We start from the raw sequence: 18,138 nt of genomic DNA, 5'->3' as shown, positions 1-18,138 counted from the left end.
ACCAGAACTGCAGTAAGAACGAAGCAGCCGCAGATACAGATGTGAATATCTACATTAAAACACTACACATTTTCATTAGGAAAACTGCTAGGAAGAATTCAACAAAACAAAAGAAAAACAAAAGATAAATGTTAACGCTAGCATGAGCAGCATGCTTGCACCCCACTAGTTCTCTGAGCTCTGTTCTAGATGGCTGGACATAGGGGTTTGCTTCTGGCACTCCCGCATACACCCGTATTTACTCCCACGGGAGCAATCATTTCGAAGCCATTGGACAAATGATATCAAACTAGCAAGCATTCAGCAAACAGAAGAGAAAGAAACTTCAACGAATCTTTCTAATCTTGCTGCTGTATCAACTCAGGCAGTTACTATAATAACTAGCTTTCACGCAGCTATATTCTGCACTGTCTAGAAATCGGTTACTCAGAAGACATAAATAACTGCCAGCCTTCCCATAAGGCATGGCTTCCAAACCACCTTTGAATTTACTTCATTGAAGAGAGTTTAAGTGACTTAGTAAACATCATCTGTTGAAGAAACCTGTGCTCTTTTTGCAATTAGTAAAGCCTCCTACGCAATTTCATGGCATGCTTTTCAAGCCCAAGTGATTGCAGGTTTTTCCCCCTCCACTGATGTGCTGGATATGGAAGCTGATGTAAATCCCCGCAGCTTGCTTTCATCTCTGTACGTTCCTGAGCTGGTTTGGTATCTTGTACTGAAAGGACAGGGTTCTCTCTCTTTTACGGTGTCCTGGCTTGAACCCTGAGCCCTTCTGCATCATGAAATCGTATTACATGTCATAGGCGGGGACCTCCCACCTTGCAAAGGACTTAAATATCTATGACTCGGCACAGGCAAGCTTCCAGTTCACTACAACAACTTGCAAGTTTGACAGAAAGCAAGTCTTATTTTCACCTGGGGGAGAAAGAAGTGAAAGGTTTTTTTGCATTATACCATGCAAAATATATATTTTATTTATATATCTATCTATATCTCATTATGTACACGCCTTTAATTTGTGAGTAATAGGTGGCAGATTTTTTTTTTTTTAACACTCTGATCACAGGTCTAGATGTTTAATCTCAACTTTTAGATCCTGTAACTAAAACCAGCATAAATGTTTACCCTCTCTCACAGGAGTTTCAGCCATATTGGTTGGATCAGTTAATTGTAATAGCTTTCTTTGAAATTAATACGGCTGTGCCTATTTCTACTAATCACACACTGGCAGTACTTCACACACATCATTTTTTATATAGTCTAATGGTCTTTTAATAGAATATACTGTTTTCAGAGTACAGGTGAAAGACGTTACAAGCTGTACTGTTCATATCTAAGAATGGAAAGAGCAAACTGTAATACAGACCCACGTGCTCGAGCTAGGGCATGTACCAGAGCCTCCTGAACAAATTTAGTTCTCTTGAAGTCAATACTGAGGTATAAAACTGTCACTGTCTGTATCAGGTATTTTTCATCAGAACTGGAATTACCAGTGGATCCAAACCACAGCATACTGTAAACCCACCAAACTGGGATTAGTCTTGAGAGCATTTAAGCCTCACTTCTAGATACGGCAACACATCAACAAGCTGTGTTGCAATACTGGATGTGCCACGCGTCCTGGCCAAGAAAAGTAAGAAACTTCACCTCATCGGGGCATTAACAACACTACAGCCCATTCCTGTGAAGCGAATTAAGCTGGTGGGCGAGGATGGCACTGCCAGAACTGAAATCAAATTCTGGAAGAGCTGAGCTTGTGTAACCTTGATCAGAGCCAGGTTCACAGGAACGGCTCAGCATCTCCCAGGATTCGACCACCAGTTCTCCTCCCTATCTTTAACCATTTGAAAAGGCTCCTTACATCCTCATCGCGTTCCAGTTCCAGACCAGCCTCCACAAGGTTCCCTTCGTACTCCTCCCTGCGAAACCTCTTGTCGTCTTCGTGGTAATCCATGTGAGGTTCGCTTTCCCCCATTTCCAGCTGCACTCCCTTCCCGGGAAGCGGCTGGTCCTGCTTGGTGCTTCGGGCACTTGAATCATTGTGATGAACTCTCCTGGCGAGTGTCCTCCCTGCTGAGGACTTCTTGTAATGATAAACTAGGATGTAGTCTACTTTTCTCTTGCCATCTCTGAAGTAGAGTCCGTATTTGCAGTCAGCATCTGGATTTTTGGATAGGGAATTTAATAACTGGAAGCAGGGAATGGGGATGTGGAGAGAAGGAGAGAGCAGAAGAATAATGAGTACACACGCCAACAGGGACACCAGACAGACCATATCCTTGTATCAAGGACTCCTTGCCTGGAGCACACAATGACCCATCTTCAAACAGCACGTGGGGAGGAGTCCCCACATGCTACTTACTCAAAACAATTTTCCAAGTTAACACCTGCAATTTTACTGATAGCCAGCTGGGATTTTACTGGCCAGAAATAAATAGATAAAATGACTGGGATTTAATCTAATCACCAGCGCACTAGTTCATAAGTCAGCTACTTAGTGGATTTGGCTTTCTCCTTTGGGGGTTAATCACCACTAAGATCACCTTCTGCGCTTCCACCCAAGACATCTGCGTTTCAATTCTGACAAATAGATTAATAGCATGTGCAAACATTTCTCACTTCTCTTATCTATCGTTGCAAGTTTCTATCATCTGAGAAAGAGATCATCTTAGATACAGACTGAAGGGAGCCAGCTGGTTGTGAAGCACGGCCAAAAATGCAGATGGACCGTAGCCAGGGAAGTGGGTTCATTGCTTACTGAGTTCACCACTTTTCTTCCCCACTTATAAAGCCTGTGTTGCTTTGCAATCTGATGGCGGCAAAGGCTTTATTCCCATCTTGAATTAACGCTGTGTTAAGTGTTGCAAGATGCAAGAAATGTAAGTCTTAAAACACAATTCCATTTCCAAGCATTTATCTGAAAACTGCACGGGGCAACTGTAGAAACATACAAAAGTAGTAACAATTATTCATTTCTACTTTCAATAGCACTTCTCATGCATAAATCACAATTCTGCCCTTGGAGATGCACAGACCATTTGAAAAAAAAAAATGAAAATTCACTAGTAACTTGCATTTGTTTTTACAAAAAATACTCATCACAGGAGTGGCTTTTCAGGGACCAGGGACATTTTCTGCCTTTTAATTTTACAGAAGAATGTTAAGCCTCCACGTAGGGAAAAGGACTTGTGCTCCAAATGATAGCAACTGGCCATCAGTTGCAAATCATTATCGGTCAAAACCCGTTTGGAATGGGTACACCTTCTGCTTGTTTCATACATAAAACTACAAATGTAAGTTATTTGCAAACAGTTGTTCCTAAGACAGTCCCATTTTTAAACCCCAGATGAAAACAGCAACCTCTGAGCTTACCGTACAGTATATTACAGCCAATGTAGCCAAAACTTCATTGAAACCCACCCAATATTACACAAATTTGCATACTTCTCTGAACATCGCTTTGGGGAGGGCAGGTCCCAGCTACCGTAACTATAAATCAATGCCTTGAAGGGACAGTCTGTTCTTCCCTTTTTGCCTGGGGGAGAGTTTTACTCAGACAACAAATTCAAGCAGCAAACCCCATCTTCCTGGGTTTGGAGGGAGGAGGAAGCGCACTGAAGAAGTAATTAGACGAGTGGAATCAGATGAGCGCACAGCAGTAACACACAGCAAGGAGGACTGGCAGGCAGCAAGAAGCCCGAGATGCCAGGCAGTACGTGGAGCAGCCGCCTGCCGAGGTGGGGATGCCTGAACATTCATTGCTTTCCAAAGCCTGACTTGACCACGTCTGCCCAGGGCCAGCTTGGCTGCAGGTCCCCATCTCCTCAGTCCCTCGCTGCTTTGCTCCATACCTGCCTTTGCTATCTGTTTCCCTCTCCTTTTCTTTCAGGATCCCATCTCTCTTTTCCATTTAACCTAAATCCTTTGCTCCAAATACATAAATATAACGTAAAATAATACAGCATTTGCTGCTACTGTGGAGTTCACTCTTCGTCCTATTCCCTCTTTCCCCTGCTCCACGTCTGTCTTATTTAGCCAGGGCACAGGCTGCTCATGTTTGTGCCCTATCTAGATATTCCTATTTAATTCTTAAGCGTAGCTACAATATAGAAGACCATTAATAACTATTACTTTCTGATTGCTTCATGATTAATGGCATGCACCTGTGAATTCAGAACACTTTTTTAATGCAAGCTGACAGTCTGCTTGTGGCAGGCAACTCACTTATGCAAATTTCTGTAGAAACAAAATAATAAGAAATAGTCACTAACTGGATTTTCAGGATATAATGCCTCTTCCAAGTAAACAGTTGTTGTAAACAAGATACAGGAACACTGGGATTTCTTTTAAGATAACTAATTGTATTTAATTTTTACAGATGTGTTGATCTTATTAATTAATTAAACATCAATTTCTGAAAAACTAGGCTGAGCCGACAGACGTTCAGGTAAGTGCAGGGAGATAAAACAGGCAAAAGACTCAGACCCCAGCCACTTCCTACCCGCATCGGACTGACTTTATGAGGGACAGCAATTAGTCGTTCTGTCCTGGAGACTTAATAAATAAAGGAAATGGGCAGGACTGCAGATGGCTCTTGAAGATGACAGCAGCGAGCGCGCCAGATGTTTCTAACTGCTCGGGGAGCTCAGGAGAGATCAGTACATCCCGGCCACAGCTCCTCTTCTCCTGGAGCACGCCCTGGGTGGAGAAAAGTGGCACTGAAAATCCCTAGTTTCTCTGTTTCTTTGAGCCACTGCCACCAGGAAGGGGCCAGGTCACACTGCAGAAACTGAATGACAGCTTCTTCCCATTTCTTTGAACTTTCCTGTTGAAAAGCTGACTCACTGATCATTTAGGAGAAGGTGCCGCACTGTGGATACTAAAGACTCAATAAATTTATTAATATATGAGAATAGCTACATCCCACCGCGAAAGGGATGCAGCCAAAAGACTCAAAGAAGCCTGTTGGTCCTGTTTGAAAGAAAGAAATGGTTAGATTCTTTTGAAGATGTGGTATTAATGCTGAAAGGTACTCATAGGCCACATCCTTTCTCGCAGTGCTGCTACACTGAAACAGAGAGCGCGCTGCGTTGACTTAGACCACGTAAGGCTCATGTCCCTTCGGTTGCAAATGAGACACAAAAAAGACATTTCAGTTTTACCACAGCAGGAGGGATGTTTACACTCTGACAGAATTATTCCTCCATGCTCCATCCTAATTAAGCACAAGCACAATGAATCAAGTCTTGCTTTTTCTGGTATATCTCTCCCCAGCGAGATCTGTTATATAGCCCACTCCACCTCAATTCCTTCACCTGAATAAACTCCTTTTTATGTGTTTATGACATAACCGACTCCTAATCCTGTTGGGTATTCATATTACTGACTTTCCTTAAAATCAGTGTTAAAGAATTTAACCAAGGCACAATTAATGACACTGGAAATCTAACCTCTATTGTGTGCTACAGAATATTAGTTTAATGTTACCCATGTTAACAATAGCTTTCACGTGAAATTTTAGACATTTTTTTCTGTTCTACTCTATACGGGCAAAGAGATTTGAAGGTTGCCACAGCCTTATAGCCAGATTGATTACTCTGAGAATAGCCAACCCCTTTTTACGCTACAGGTTAAACAAGGATCCCTTGCTTCCCTTCTTCACATCAAAGAACAAACGCCACTAAATTAGCATGTACTGTGGCTGGTGGCAATCAAAGAAAGGGAAGGAGAGGATTTCAGAGCATCCTGGGAATGGAAAGAATGAGAAATAAGCTAAAGGCTAAAGCACAGTACGCCAGTTATGACACATCTGCAAGTCCTTTACTCACTGTACTCTCATGCTGGTCATATCCTATATCCTCAATAGCTCGGATGTTGATAATGTGGATCCCCTTCTCCTCAGCAGGTAGACAGGAGTATTTCTTGTTCACCCTCATTCCTGTCTCCTCCGGAGCCTCGTTGAGATCTTCTGGCAGAAAATCCACCCCATGAAACTCACTGTCTGCGTCTGAAAAGGAACAATTTCATAAAGACACTTTAATCCCAACACTTGCTCCTCCCAGAGCCACCCAAGCTGAAACGTATCCTGTTCCTGCCGCCTTCTGCCAATGAGCCCTTGTGCAGGGCTCCCACCCGCCTCTGTGCCTCCCTTCCCAGCTCTCCTGCAGCCCTCTTCAGCCCTACCTAGGTCTCCTCCTCCTCCTCCTCCTCCTCCTCCAGAGGAGTGCTCAGTGAACTTCTTTTCTGCACTGCTGTATCAGGATGTGTTTACTGTATGGTCTCATAGAACGATTACATTTCTTGGCAGGAGAAGGACAAAAAGGGGGGAAAAAAAGAAAAATAGTCCGAGAATTAGCTGGTGACGATAGATGGCATGGTGTTTTCCCCTTTTCAGTAGGCATTTTCTCCTTCAGCAAGCACTTGTTCATGCTGAAAAACTAAGTAGTGGGTTTCCCCTCAAGTACCTGTGTACTGCATCTGATTTACTGAACCTTTCTTATCTAAGTAGTCTTGAAAATCTGAGGTTTTCTCCCTCTCAACCTGCCAGACATCTGTACTGTTTCCACTTATTATTTAAGTGTACAGATGGGCTAAAGGATTTCATGTAAAAATTTCACTACAAACTGAGCAACCAGATAACTGATAAAATGCAAACTAGTGTTTGCATATGTGCGTTTTATGCAAGCAATAGAAGGCAAAGTTTTCCAAGATTTGATTCATTTTGACATTGAAGTAAAATACTGCAGCATTATGCCCTTTTTTTAAACCACACAGGAGCAGGATTTGCTTGTCTCAAGAGTGAAGATAAAGCAAGAATTTTAGAATTTAACCTTGAATGGATACTAAATTAACTCTCCCATAAAACCAAACAACAAAAACATGCAGAGGGGCACGCTCTAATAGCAGCTATATTACAACTGTCTGTTGCTGCAACTAGTTCAACACTCTGGGGCAGATAGCAGCAGAAATTGTACAGAATTAGCCCATTAGGAAAAATACTTCCCTCCTACCTAGAGCTGCCACTAAGCTTACGATGAGGTGAGGATAAATGTCGCATTTTAATTAGCTATGTCTTAGCCTAAGAGCATGTTACTCCTCTTCACCAAACTACAAGTTTGGTTGAACTTCAGGGATGATGTGGAAGGAAGAGACAGGGAAAATTTCACTCCCCAACAAGTTTGCAGATGACGTGAAACTGAGGAGCACGGTTGATAAGCTGGAGGGTAAGGCTGCCACTTCAAGAGGTCTCAACAGGCTGGAAAAATGGGCTGAGGGCAGCATTGTGAAACTCAACAAAGTCAAATATGAAGTCCTGCACTTGGACAGACTAGTCTCAAGCACAAGCACAAACTGGGCAAGGACCAGCTAGAAAGTAGCTCTGCAGAAAAGGACCTGAGAGTCCTGGTGGACAGGTTCGGAGTGATCATCTTGAGTGGTGAAGGATAGCTGCATACTGGACTCCATTAGTAAGAAAGCAAAGACAGCAGGCCTAGGGAAGCGATTTTTCTCCTTTATTTGACACTTGCCAGACCACAGCTAGAGTGCTGCACCCAGTTTTGGCTCCCCAGGACAAGAAGGACATTAACGAACTTGAGCAAGTCTAGTGGAGGACCATCAAGCTGATCAGGGCGCTCGAGTGCACAATGAGAGGCTGAGACACCTGCGCTTATGCAGCCCAAAGAAGAGAAGGAAAACGATGGGGTCCCATTCCTGCCTTCAACTACCTACTGAGTAGGTACAGACATGGCAGAGCCAGATTCTTCTCGTAGGTGGACAGCAAAAGGATGGGAACAGACACAAGTTGCAACACAGGAAATTATGACCAGACATTAAAAAAAAAAAAAATCTTAATTCTTTAACAACGAGGCTGATGACTGAAATTATGACCAGACATTAAAAAAAAAAATCTGAATTCTTTAACAACGAGGCTGATGACATGATGGGGAAAGGGCCCAGTGAAGCTACAAATCTCCATCCACTCCTGGAGATGGTCAGAACTTGACCGCACATGGTCCCAAGCAACCTGATCCGACTTTAGTGTTGGGAGGGCACTGCATGAACCTGCAATCCAGGTTCTTCATGGCGACATGCAGGAGTTAGCATGAACAACAACCTGCAACAGCAGAGGAGGAAGGTGCGGCCAAAGCCTTGGCACATTTCTTGAGCTTATCAGAGTAAGATAAACATTATTAGTATAAAAGTCATGCTTCTCTGGAATTGGTAGTCATACTTCTCTGGAACTCGCAAACACCACGAGTTTGTGGATCTTCATTTCAGTTCCTGTATCTGGGACATTTGCTGCCACAAGAGACTCTCTACAAGCCGACCACTTTCCTAGGAACTGCAGTGCTCATTAACACCGTCACCTTTGCATAAAATCTGGGCAGCAATTATCCTTACATATTTCAGGCGCACAGCATGTAATGCCCGTATCTCTGCAGATCTGTGCTGCTGTTCTTGGCTTTTCTTTAAAATTCTCAAACAGTTATCTCAGAAAAGATGCCACGCTTGCAATCTTGGGGCAGCGTCCTCAAACTCAGTAAATCACTTAAATAACAATTTGTAATAGTTAAAGAAGCTTTTTATGGGGTAATATAGAGATGCAGCCAAAAAATCAGCTGCCTCATGGGAGCGACTAGCATGTTTGTAACAATTCCCTACACGTGTGCTCTCTTTTTCCCAACTTACACATGCATATACACACACACTCCCGGAACACATGGGAATGGATACAAATGCGATCAGCTGCAGAATCCTATGTACTCAAGCTTTTTTCTGTAGCTGTAAAATATTCATATAATAATACAATAAATTTTGGAACTTCATAAGCATAACAACCTGCATTTTTATTTGGAAGAATGCCTGAAACAACTTTCTAGAAACAATAGTTTAAGTGCTGTAAAAGTCCTCTCTCCTTTTTCCTCCTTTCACACACGTACTAAATAAAACCTAGTTACTTCAGCAGATTACAAAGGATATTAGAAGAGAAGCACCTTTTCCTGACTATGAATCTGAGTATTTCGTATGTCTCATAATGGACCTGTGAACTCAGAAGTACTAGTTTTGAAATCACAGTTAGGATGGAGTATGTTTAGAGCAGAAAATCGCAAGCTTCATTGAGTCCAAACGAGCTCCCCGTGCTCTGGAGCTACACTTCTGAGCAGTATTTGTTAAGTCCGCAGTACAGAGCAAGGAGACCTGCTCAAATGATTCAGTACTATTGTGCAAGCCCAAACAATCACCCACCCGCAAGCATCTACTTACATCGCTGTTTACACATCAGTAGCCTGGCAATATCGGAAAGAACAAATACTTAAGGTAGGCAATGAATCATACAATTTTGGTTTATTATGACTACTGAAAAAGATGTGAAATGTGAGAACTTTATTGATACAATCTTAATTACAACAAGTTTGATTTCTCTACTTAAAGATGATGTCAGGATTTAATACTAAGTAAAGCCATCCAAACCACTTTGGTAATTACAAACGCACAGGGATTATAACTAGTTCACTTATGCTGATTTGGCAGAGGCCAAAGCATTCTGTTGCAGAACACAAAACATCTTTTTATATGGAATAATATTTCATGTAACTTTTTAAAGACTTAAAAACATGAATATTTTGTGTTAATCATATTAAACAAGGACAATAATTTAATCTCAGAATAAATTCACGTTCAGAATTATTTATGGCAAGATAGTAGATGTAATATGAAGAGCACAAAGCACATCGATGTCCTAATTCAGCTAGAGTCACATCTTAATCTCTTTGTTTGGAGCTGAAAGAGGAAAGTATTGTGAAAATTGCTAGCTTTGCTGCCTTCTAACATTGACTAACCCACTCTCTTCCATTTACTAACCAGAAAACACTACAACAAAGACTTGAAGAAGTGCTCAACGTTATTTCAACACAGACATATAACCAACCAGCCATTTCTCCTCCCTGTCTACAGCTGGTTGTTCAGAAACCCATGGATTTCAAAACAGCAGAAGCTCCTAATATTCCTGGAACATAGACTCAGACCCACCCGATGCTTCTTTTACACTTTATTGTGTATTGCTTTGCCATTTCCTAATATTTGCTACAAATCGCAGAACACCCTGCCAAGTATACAATATATAATGATATACTTCAAAGTATTCCTTGCCTGTCTCAAAACACCCACATTCCGTAAGAGCGCAGAACGCTGGAAAGCATTTGATACCGATTTCAATCCCATCCGTGAACCAGGTTTGACAAAGTATTTGGTGAACGTCAGACGTGTACAGAACTACCTTCCTTAGCACAGGCGCTGCCAGGTAATTCCCGTATTTGCTGTTAATAACCCCTGTATTTTTTATAGCTGGCATAAAAGAACAGGCTTTTGGGCAGCACTTGTGTTTAGGAACAGCACCATAGGAAGTTTTCCCAGAGATCTTGGGATGTTGTGGATCACACTGAGCCACCAGCTGCAATTCAGAGCACGGAAATGCTACAACGACCTTGCGAACCGCAGTAGAGATATCTTAGCCATTCTGAAACGATCTCTCTGTAAGATGCAACAGGTACAGTGAGCTCTGTGCTGTTTCTAGTACAAAATAAGCAAGCACTATATTAATCTGAAGTAGATAAACTTATATGAAACACAGAGATGAGAGCACGAGGACAGAAACTGGTGAATGAAAAGATCAGAAGAGACAACTGCATTATAACAGCAAGGAAGGTCTGTGCATGTCTTGTGTCTTTGCGCCTGTTACTTCTCCCCCTGAATCTCCAATGAGCCTCTCCCTCTGAACAATATGGGAAACAAGTTTAAATTAATAAAAAACCCTCAAACTGGCAAACATCTACTCCTTTGTTCAAACTTCAGTTGCAGCTGTAAAAATCCTCAAACTCTTCTTGCAAAAATTAACACTAATTAATTAACGATAAATTTTCTACCACAGAAATTTGGCACATTATGCTGTAACCTTTACTCATTCAGACAAGGCTTCTTCACTGGACTTTGGTGAGCAGAACTGAAAATCTGCTCTAGAAATGGGTGTATTTTCTCCATTACTAGCCTCAGCCTCGATCAACTAGCGTATTAATATTATAGTCATAATCACTTATAACCACTGAATATTCCCAGGCAAAAAAAAAATTTTTCCATTAAAATAAATGGAAAATGCAATTTTTACAGACACGTCCTGCGCTAGTTCTAAAATGAGCATCATCAGGTCAGCATGAGTATATATAAACAAACGAACAACTACTTCACTGCTCAACCTGAAACCAATAACTTCGCTGAAGCTGGCTTCTCTTATCTCCCCTTGTTTTCTTTTTTAGGGAGTATGTTTAAGAAAGTGGCTAGAACAAAAAAGTCGTAAAGACATCTAAGTTAGCTGTCCCAGTTGTTCTCAGCAAGGAAGAAGCGGGAGAGTTACAAGACCACGTGATTTAAGTCTTTTAAATGTCCACATTCTTCTCTTTTTGCTTCATAGAAATTGTGATAGAATTCAGAACGAAAAATTAAGACTCACGCAGGATAAGTTCCCTGAGCAAATCGTTTTAAAGGAGCCGTAACACCAGTTCTTCACCAAAGCTTCTGAGATACTAGCGTATGGGGTTTAGATTCCTTAAACTGAAGACATTTATTTCATATGAATTAACAAGTAAAAATGCTCTGCACAGGTCCCAGAACTGGTAATGACCCTACTGCGATAGGGAGGAAGCATATTAAGGAAGTCATGCGCGCACACACACATATATATGTAAAAAAAAAAAATACACATGCACACACATATAAATATAGATTGTATATTTTGTTTATACTATGCTCTTTCTGCAGAAGAAATGCTAGCCCATGAAATATGTTGGATATTTTTTGGGTTTACATTCTTTCCAAGTGTATTTTTCATTTTTTTTTATATATATATAGATAGGTACGCACACACACATATATATGTAAAAAAAACCAAAACCCACATGCACACACATATAAATATAGGTTGTATATTTTGTTTATACTATGCTCCTTCTGCAGAAGAAACGCTAGCCTATGCAATATGTTGGATATTTTTTGAGTTTACATTCTTTTTAAAAAAACTTTGATAGATGCTGAGAGAAAACGTCTTAGCGTGATTTTGCTTACTATATATTGCCCCCTAGCAGCAGAATCCTCCTTCAGCACATTCGTACCCATTTCTTTACTTCCTGCATCTTCCAAATTCAAAGCTACAGGTTAATCCTTGGGCTAAGAAGAAAAAAAAAAATAATTCTCACAAGCGACTCACCTATCACTTCCTCCTCTTTTTTGTTTTGGGTCCCCCCCCGATACATTAAAAGGTTGTCAGATCTGGAGCCCGAAATCCCTGCTTTGTCCTCGGGAAAAATAAGGCAAGGCAAATGTCAAGGAAGCCTCAGTATGCCACCCCACCGGCTCGTCTCATTCCTGACCTACGGGTCATTCCTCCTGGCCCGGGAAGCCCTGCCGCGGGAACGCCAGCGAGGATACCCACCGCTGGCAAAGAGGGGAGTTCTTTTTTGGGACGCTGACACCTGTTTACGGGGCACTGGCCTGAGACCAACAGCCCAGTCAGGAACCGCAGCGCTCTCCAAGGAGCACTCGTACATGTCCTGAACTTTTGTTCTGTTCAAAGTCCAGAAGTTAAGCACTGATTAGATCCACATCTGTGACCATTTGATTTCAATTTTCCCTCGCCTCTCCAGCTGCGAACAGCCAGATGTTGCCTCTAGCAGCCCTACTTCCATAGATGCAGGAGGTTGCACTAACACCATCGACTGGCCTGGCAGGCAAAGGGCTGCTGTAAAAGGCAACCAACCTACCCCCGGGCAAGATTAACGCTTTCAGGGATGCTGATGCCTTCTGTCCACCCGCCTGCAGAGAGGCGACTCCCTGCCCTTTCAATCTCCTGTAGCACCATACTAAGTAGGACTCCCTGGAACTCACCCATCTCCTTTGGTTTTGCATTTATTTTAAAACTTGGCCGTAGCTTAGGTCTGTACAGGGTATTACCTTAATGAAGCAAACAAGAAGTCATGACCCAATCCATTGAAAAAAAGAAAAAGATTGAACAGTGAAACAAATCTCGGATTCCAAGGACAGTTTTCTTTACAGAATAGAAATACTTTTAAAGCAGGACAATCTTAATATAGCTGACGCTGAAAACTTTGTTAGCACTTTGTGTTACGCTGAATGGCAGAGCCCATTCGGAGGCTTTTGGTCCAGTATTTGGGAGTCTGAAAACCAACTCCTGTCACATGGGTGGAGAAAATTCAGCTCCTGGCAGGATTATTTGAAACATCAGCTCGCTTAGCTATATTTCTCAGTACTGACTTATCAATGGTGGGTCTCTAGAGTGGGGCTGCAGCTTTCCTGGAAGGCTGTCTACAGCTTTAAAGTTATTGATCTATTATTACCAGCAACACGTTAAAAGAAGGTTAGAAGGACACACAACTATGACATCATTTCTATTTCTGCCCTTCTATTTTTGTTTTTAAAGATTAATTTACCCTGTTTGCAGTATGTAGCCCTAGGCTTGCACACATCTAATCTGACACAACCCTTGTGAAATGTGAAATCTAAAACCGAAGAACTAATTACCTAAAACCCATAATAAGAGTAAAATGAACATTTTGGTTGAAATGGCATTTTCAGCAGCACATAAAGGACCAGCAGATATAAATTCTACTATAACAAGACTCACACTGCCCATTTATTTAGACCCTGAAAAATCCCACCTTTTATAAAAACACACAAAGCTTCCCCCCTGCCTCACCCCCCAAGACAAATTGCACTTTTCTTCCTCCAACTACCAACAACTATTTAATGGTCTATTAAGTATGTCTGCTTTCAGACATATTTCTAAAATACTTAAATCAAGAACTCCTCTTCTACCAGACACTGGAAAAATATTTCAGATTTGCTTCTGTTGCTATTCCACAAAAAGCAGCATGAAAGCCAGGCTCGAGCCCACTGCAGATTGTTCTTTGCAAACTGTTACTCCAGTTTTGCCAATTATCTCTGCATTTCTGTAATTTGATAGTACTTCATAGCAAAATAGACAAAATGAGCAAAATTCTGCTCCTACTTACTTTGCTACACATACAGAATAATTCTTGCAACACTTTTTTTGCATTTTATATTAGTTTTAATGAGAGCAGAAGCACTGGCATGATTCACTGAAATGCATGGGGACTAAAGGCTGTAATCCTCTTTCTTACGCGAGTTACTGCTGACTTCCAAAACACGTACTGATGACTTTCTTGAATACACTATCCAATGTCATATCCTGAGTGATACGTATGGGGGGACAAGAGGATGGACTAGATACGGAAGATCCACTGAATCCGTGCTCTAGGAATCCTGTTAGTTATGTTTTGAAGGGTTATGATGCTAATTATTTTTGTTTGTATGTTCCAAAGGAAGGCAGTTGTTACCAATGGGGGCAGTAAGATGAAAGGGAAGAAATACTAAAAAAGAGATTATGGGGAGAGTATTGGTATGCATTGGGACAGCGTATACCTAAACTTTCACAGCAGCTTTTAAAGATATCTAAATAAATTTAAAATATTAATTATATTTTCCTTTACCAGGCTATTACAAATAGCTCCTTATACCAATCATGTGAAAATGAGGATCCAAAGATTGTAAGTTTTACTGTTAAAATATCAGCCATAGACTGCAACCTGGGGCTGAGGTCGTAGCACGTACTTACTGGCAAAGCTGCTCTTGATCCAAGAGGTTTCCCATTTAAAGTCCCGATCTTGAAACATTTGCACTCATGTTTAAATTTCCATGCATCGAAGTCACGTGGGCATTCAGACTGCATAGACTTAGGCATGGATGCCTTGGAAGGTTTTGCTAACCTGATAAAGGTGTTTTTTGACTACAGTCACCACGCTCAGTAACCGCACTTCTACGTTCGCACTGAAAGAGCCAGTCACTCTGGGTGGGGACGACTTTTGTATGGCAGAGCTCCACCTTATGTATGTTCTTTGGGTGTGCCAAAGCAGGAGGAGCTGATTTCATAGTGAGATGGCGGTAGGCGATACTCACCCAAAGTCCCAGTGCAGCCTCTAGCACTGTGCTATTTGAGGAAATAAACCCAAAATGCTGCACTGAGCAAAAGCTTGGTTCTAGCAAGTTTTCTTCATACCCCTGCAGTTTTAACTTGGATGCGGAGCCACATCGCCATATGACAACAAACTGCTAAGTTTCACTGGCAATTGAAACAATCTCTCTCTCTCCCTGAGCAAGTGAATGCAAATCGATGAAAGGGAAAAGCTCTATTAACTCATCTATCCATGAGAATTCCATTCCCTGCGTTCCCCAGTCTTAATGAACTAAGTTGAGGCACACGAGAGGCAGAAGACCTAAGAAGTGACCTGTGCAACCAGGCAGTCCCCTTGTTTTTAAGAAAGAGCCGAGATCTGACTCTGACAAAGAGGCTGATGCTCCGGAAAGGTGCCATGTGCCGGCCAGCTAGCTTGCCCTTTGCCAGAGGAAGCAGAAAAACACGCAATAGGAAAATAAGATACTCCTGCTTAGGATTCCTGGTGGTCCCATCTTGGGTGGCAAAATTCTTGGAGCAGAAAACTAATCCGTCAGCAAAGCCAGCTTCCCCTCAGTGCCGGCAAGAGGAAGGATTGTGCCAGTGCCTTGGCAAGGCATTTCGAGACCCCCAGATGAAAGGCACACTTGAAATGTTTGAGCAGAGATAGACATTCTTTGCAGTTTGGCCCTTGGCAGGGAAGCTGATAATGACAGCAGCCCTGAGCCCAGGCTCACCAAGCCTCTTCCTTAATGAGCTTTTGACAATCTTTACTATCTAGTACATCTTCATATCAAAGGAGCAGCCAAGACCCAGTCTAAGTGTAAACTGCTGCCCTGTAGGTTTTGTAACAGGGGACAGCCTTACTAAAAAGCCTGGATTATCCAAAGGCACACCGGTCAATCCACATTTACTACCGAAGATCAAAGGAGAGGAAATTGCCGTGAAATTGCTGTCAACTGTAAAACGGAAAGCAGCAGAGCATGGAGGGCTCTGTGGGTGCTGCAGGTGGTCAAAGGCAACTGGGCCAAAATCTCTATCCAGATTTCCAGGTTTCATTCCTAACTTGCTCTTGTTTGTTCTGCAGCAGTACTTTTCCAAAAGGAGCTCAGAATCCATACCAAAGGTGTGGCCCTTGAAGCAGATTTCTGCATGAAGGCAGTTGTGTCCACAGCCAGCATGCAGGCACTTAACACCGCCCCCCCCCCAAAAAAAAAAAAAAAAAACCCAGACAATGAGTGCATATCATGAGAACCTAAGACAGACATATTTTGAAAAATCATCATGTTCAACCTGTGTATAAACAAGGACATCTTGGCAAAATCAAAGAGATGTCCTCCAAAAAAAAGGACAATTTCTCTAATCATTAAGATGATCATGTATGACACTAATGCGCTAATGAAACCAGAACTAATAAAGGGCAACTATAGTCCAGTATTTTATCTCAAAAAGTGTGAGACAGATAGCAAAAGGGAGAGCCCTTTCTGTCTCGTTCATTATTCTTTGATAAATCGTCCCCAGAAAGAGACTGACAACTACAAGCATCACCAGATGGACATTAGTCTTCCTATGACATACTCTCAATACTCTCTCTTTAGTACTAGGCATAAATCCTCCTCCCTTGAGGAACCAACTCTGAGCACCATAAACATATGACCCACCAAAACAAAAACTAGAAATGATACTAGTTTCAAACAGTATGTCTCTTTCGTAGCCAAATATTCTGTTAATTCCCAAATGGTAGCTGTTCCATTATGGTCCAGCAAGCGAATGGTATTGGTCACTCCTGGACCGTACAATGTAAGGCTCCACCAAAAAATGGTTTAGGGTTGGTTTTTGGTTTTTTTTTTTTAATTATTTCTACAGCTCTGAGACTTTAGGAAAATACAACCATGAAGCAGACCAAAATGCATCACGCCCACGTGTTTGGTGGTGGTCTGCCTGAGGATACTCTGGGTAAGAAAGGAAACGGCAACTCCTGCCAAGAGCAAGCATTTGACATCAATGCAGATAGAGAAAAAGAGAGAAAACATTATTTGTTTTCATATTTCCTGAGAAAGACATTGAAGATGATGTAACCTTGTTATTTATAGAGGGTCAAGGTTTCATTCTAGAATTTAAGAGAGGAATTTATTTTCCTCTAAAGTGTGATTAAGTTTATAAGCTTAAGACAAGGTTTTATTGTGTTTTTCTGTTTTGGTTAGCAGAATAATATTTCACTTGCCGTCTTCTTTTTTTTTTTGAAAAGAGAATGTTCTGTTCATCTATCTGGTAAATGTTTATCAGTTCAGCGAAAAAAAACCTAAACAATGGAATAAAATGGAATTAAACTTTAATATATTGCTTATCTTCAAGCACTGAAACATTTAAAAAAACAATACTCTGCATGAAAAAAAATTCTTGTTTTACCAAAATATTTAGAAAAGTAATTTCTTTGGATACTGTCCTTTAGTATCTCTGTTATTCCATAAACTTTTTCAAAATGTACTGTAAACTGCTATTTGCAAACTTTATCGCTTTTTAATAACACATACTCTATGTTGGTTACTTAGCTCAACCAGTTTACAAAACACATGATGCATTTTTGCCAGCTAGGTTTCTAGTCTCATGAACAGTCTCTATACTTTTTATGTTTTTTTAAATATTCAAGCTCTTCAGAAACTACCTTGAAATGATTACTTTTAAACCTGCAGTAAATTTATTGCTGATTAAAAGAAAGAAAAGTTATTCTCCTTGACCACAGTAATTATGTCCATACCAGCATTTAAAGGAATAGAGGGCAACTAGGTAAATATAAATGAAGGTGGCGCAATTCTGATTGATTTCAAATCTAACGGAGATCGCTCGCTAGTAACGTCCTTGAACTGTTTGTTTTACTAACCTTTTGGATGTCTGGAACCCACAGCTGTTGCTATTTTTTATTACAACTGGCTACGTATCGGAGATATTCTGTGAAGTGATGTGAGAGAGCAACAGTGGTTACGGTGGAACAGGTGTCATAACGCTGGATCAGCTATTGCACAACGCATTAATTTGAGAGACATACGATAGTTGAAATATTTGAACCAGTTGCAGTGGTTGAAAAAAATTCCTAGGGG

At 41.3% G+C, this 18,138-nt stretch overlaps 1 protein-coding gene across 1 annotated transcript in view; it reads right to left on the bottom strand.

The window, feature by feature from the left end:
- ANO1 (anoctamin 1) overlaps window positions 1–6,007 on the bottom strand; it is a 49,611-nt gene extending 43,604 nt beyond the window's left edge. Inside the window, exons 1-2 of the mRNA XM_009286511.2 lie at window positions 5,832–6,007; window positions 1,865–2,191 (exon numbers count right to left, since the gene is read on the bottom strand). Coding sequence (XP_009284786.1) covers window positions 1,865–2,191; window positions 5,832–5,939 — 435 coding nt within the window. The 5' untranslated portion in view covers window positions 5,940–6,007. The remainder of the gene's footprint in view (window positions 1–1,864; window positions 2,192–5,831) is intronic.
- Between the last annotated feature and the right edge of the window lie 12,131 nt (window positions 6,008–18,138).

The sequence above is a fragment of the Aptenodytes forsteri genome, unplaced genomic scaffold (assembly GCF_000699145.1).
Source record: "Aptenodytes forsteri isolate BGI_AS27 unplaced genomic scaffold, ASM69914v1 Scaffold252, whole genome shotgun sequence".
NCBI lineage: Eukaryota > Metazoa > Chordata > Aves > Sphenisciformes > Spheniscidae > Aptenodytes > Aptenodytes forsteri.
The sequence above is the reverse complement of the archived record's forward strand: the minus strand, read 5'-3'. Positions and strand labels throughout refer to the sequence as shown.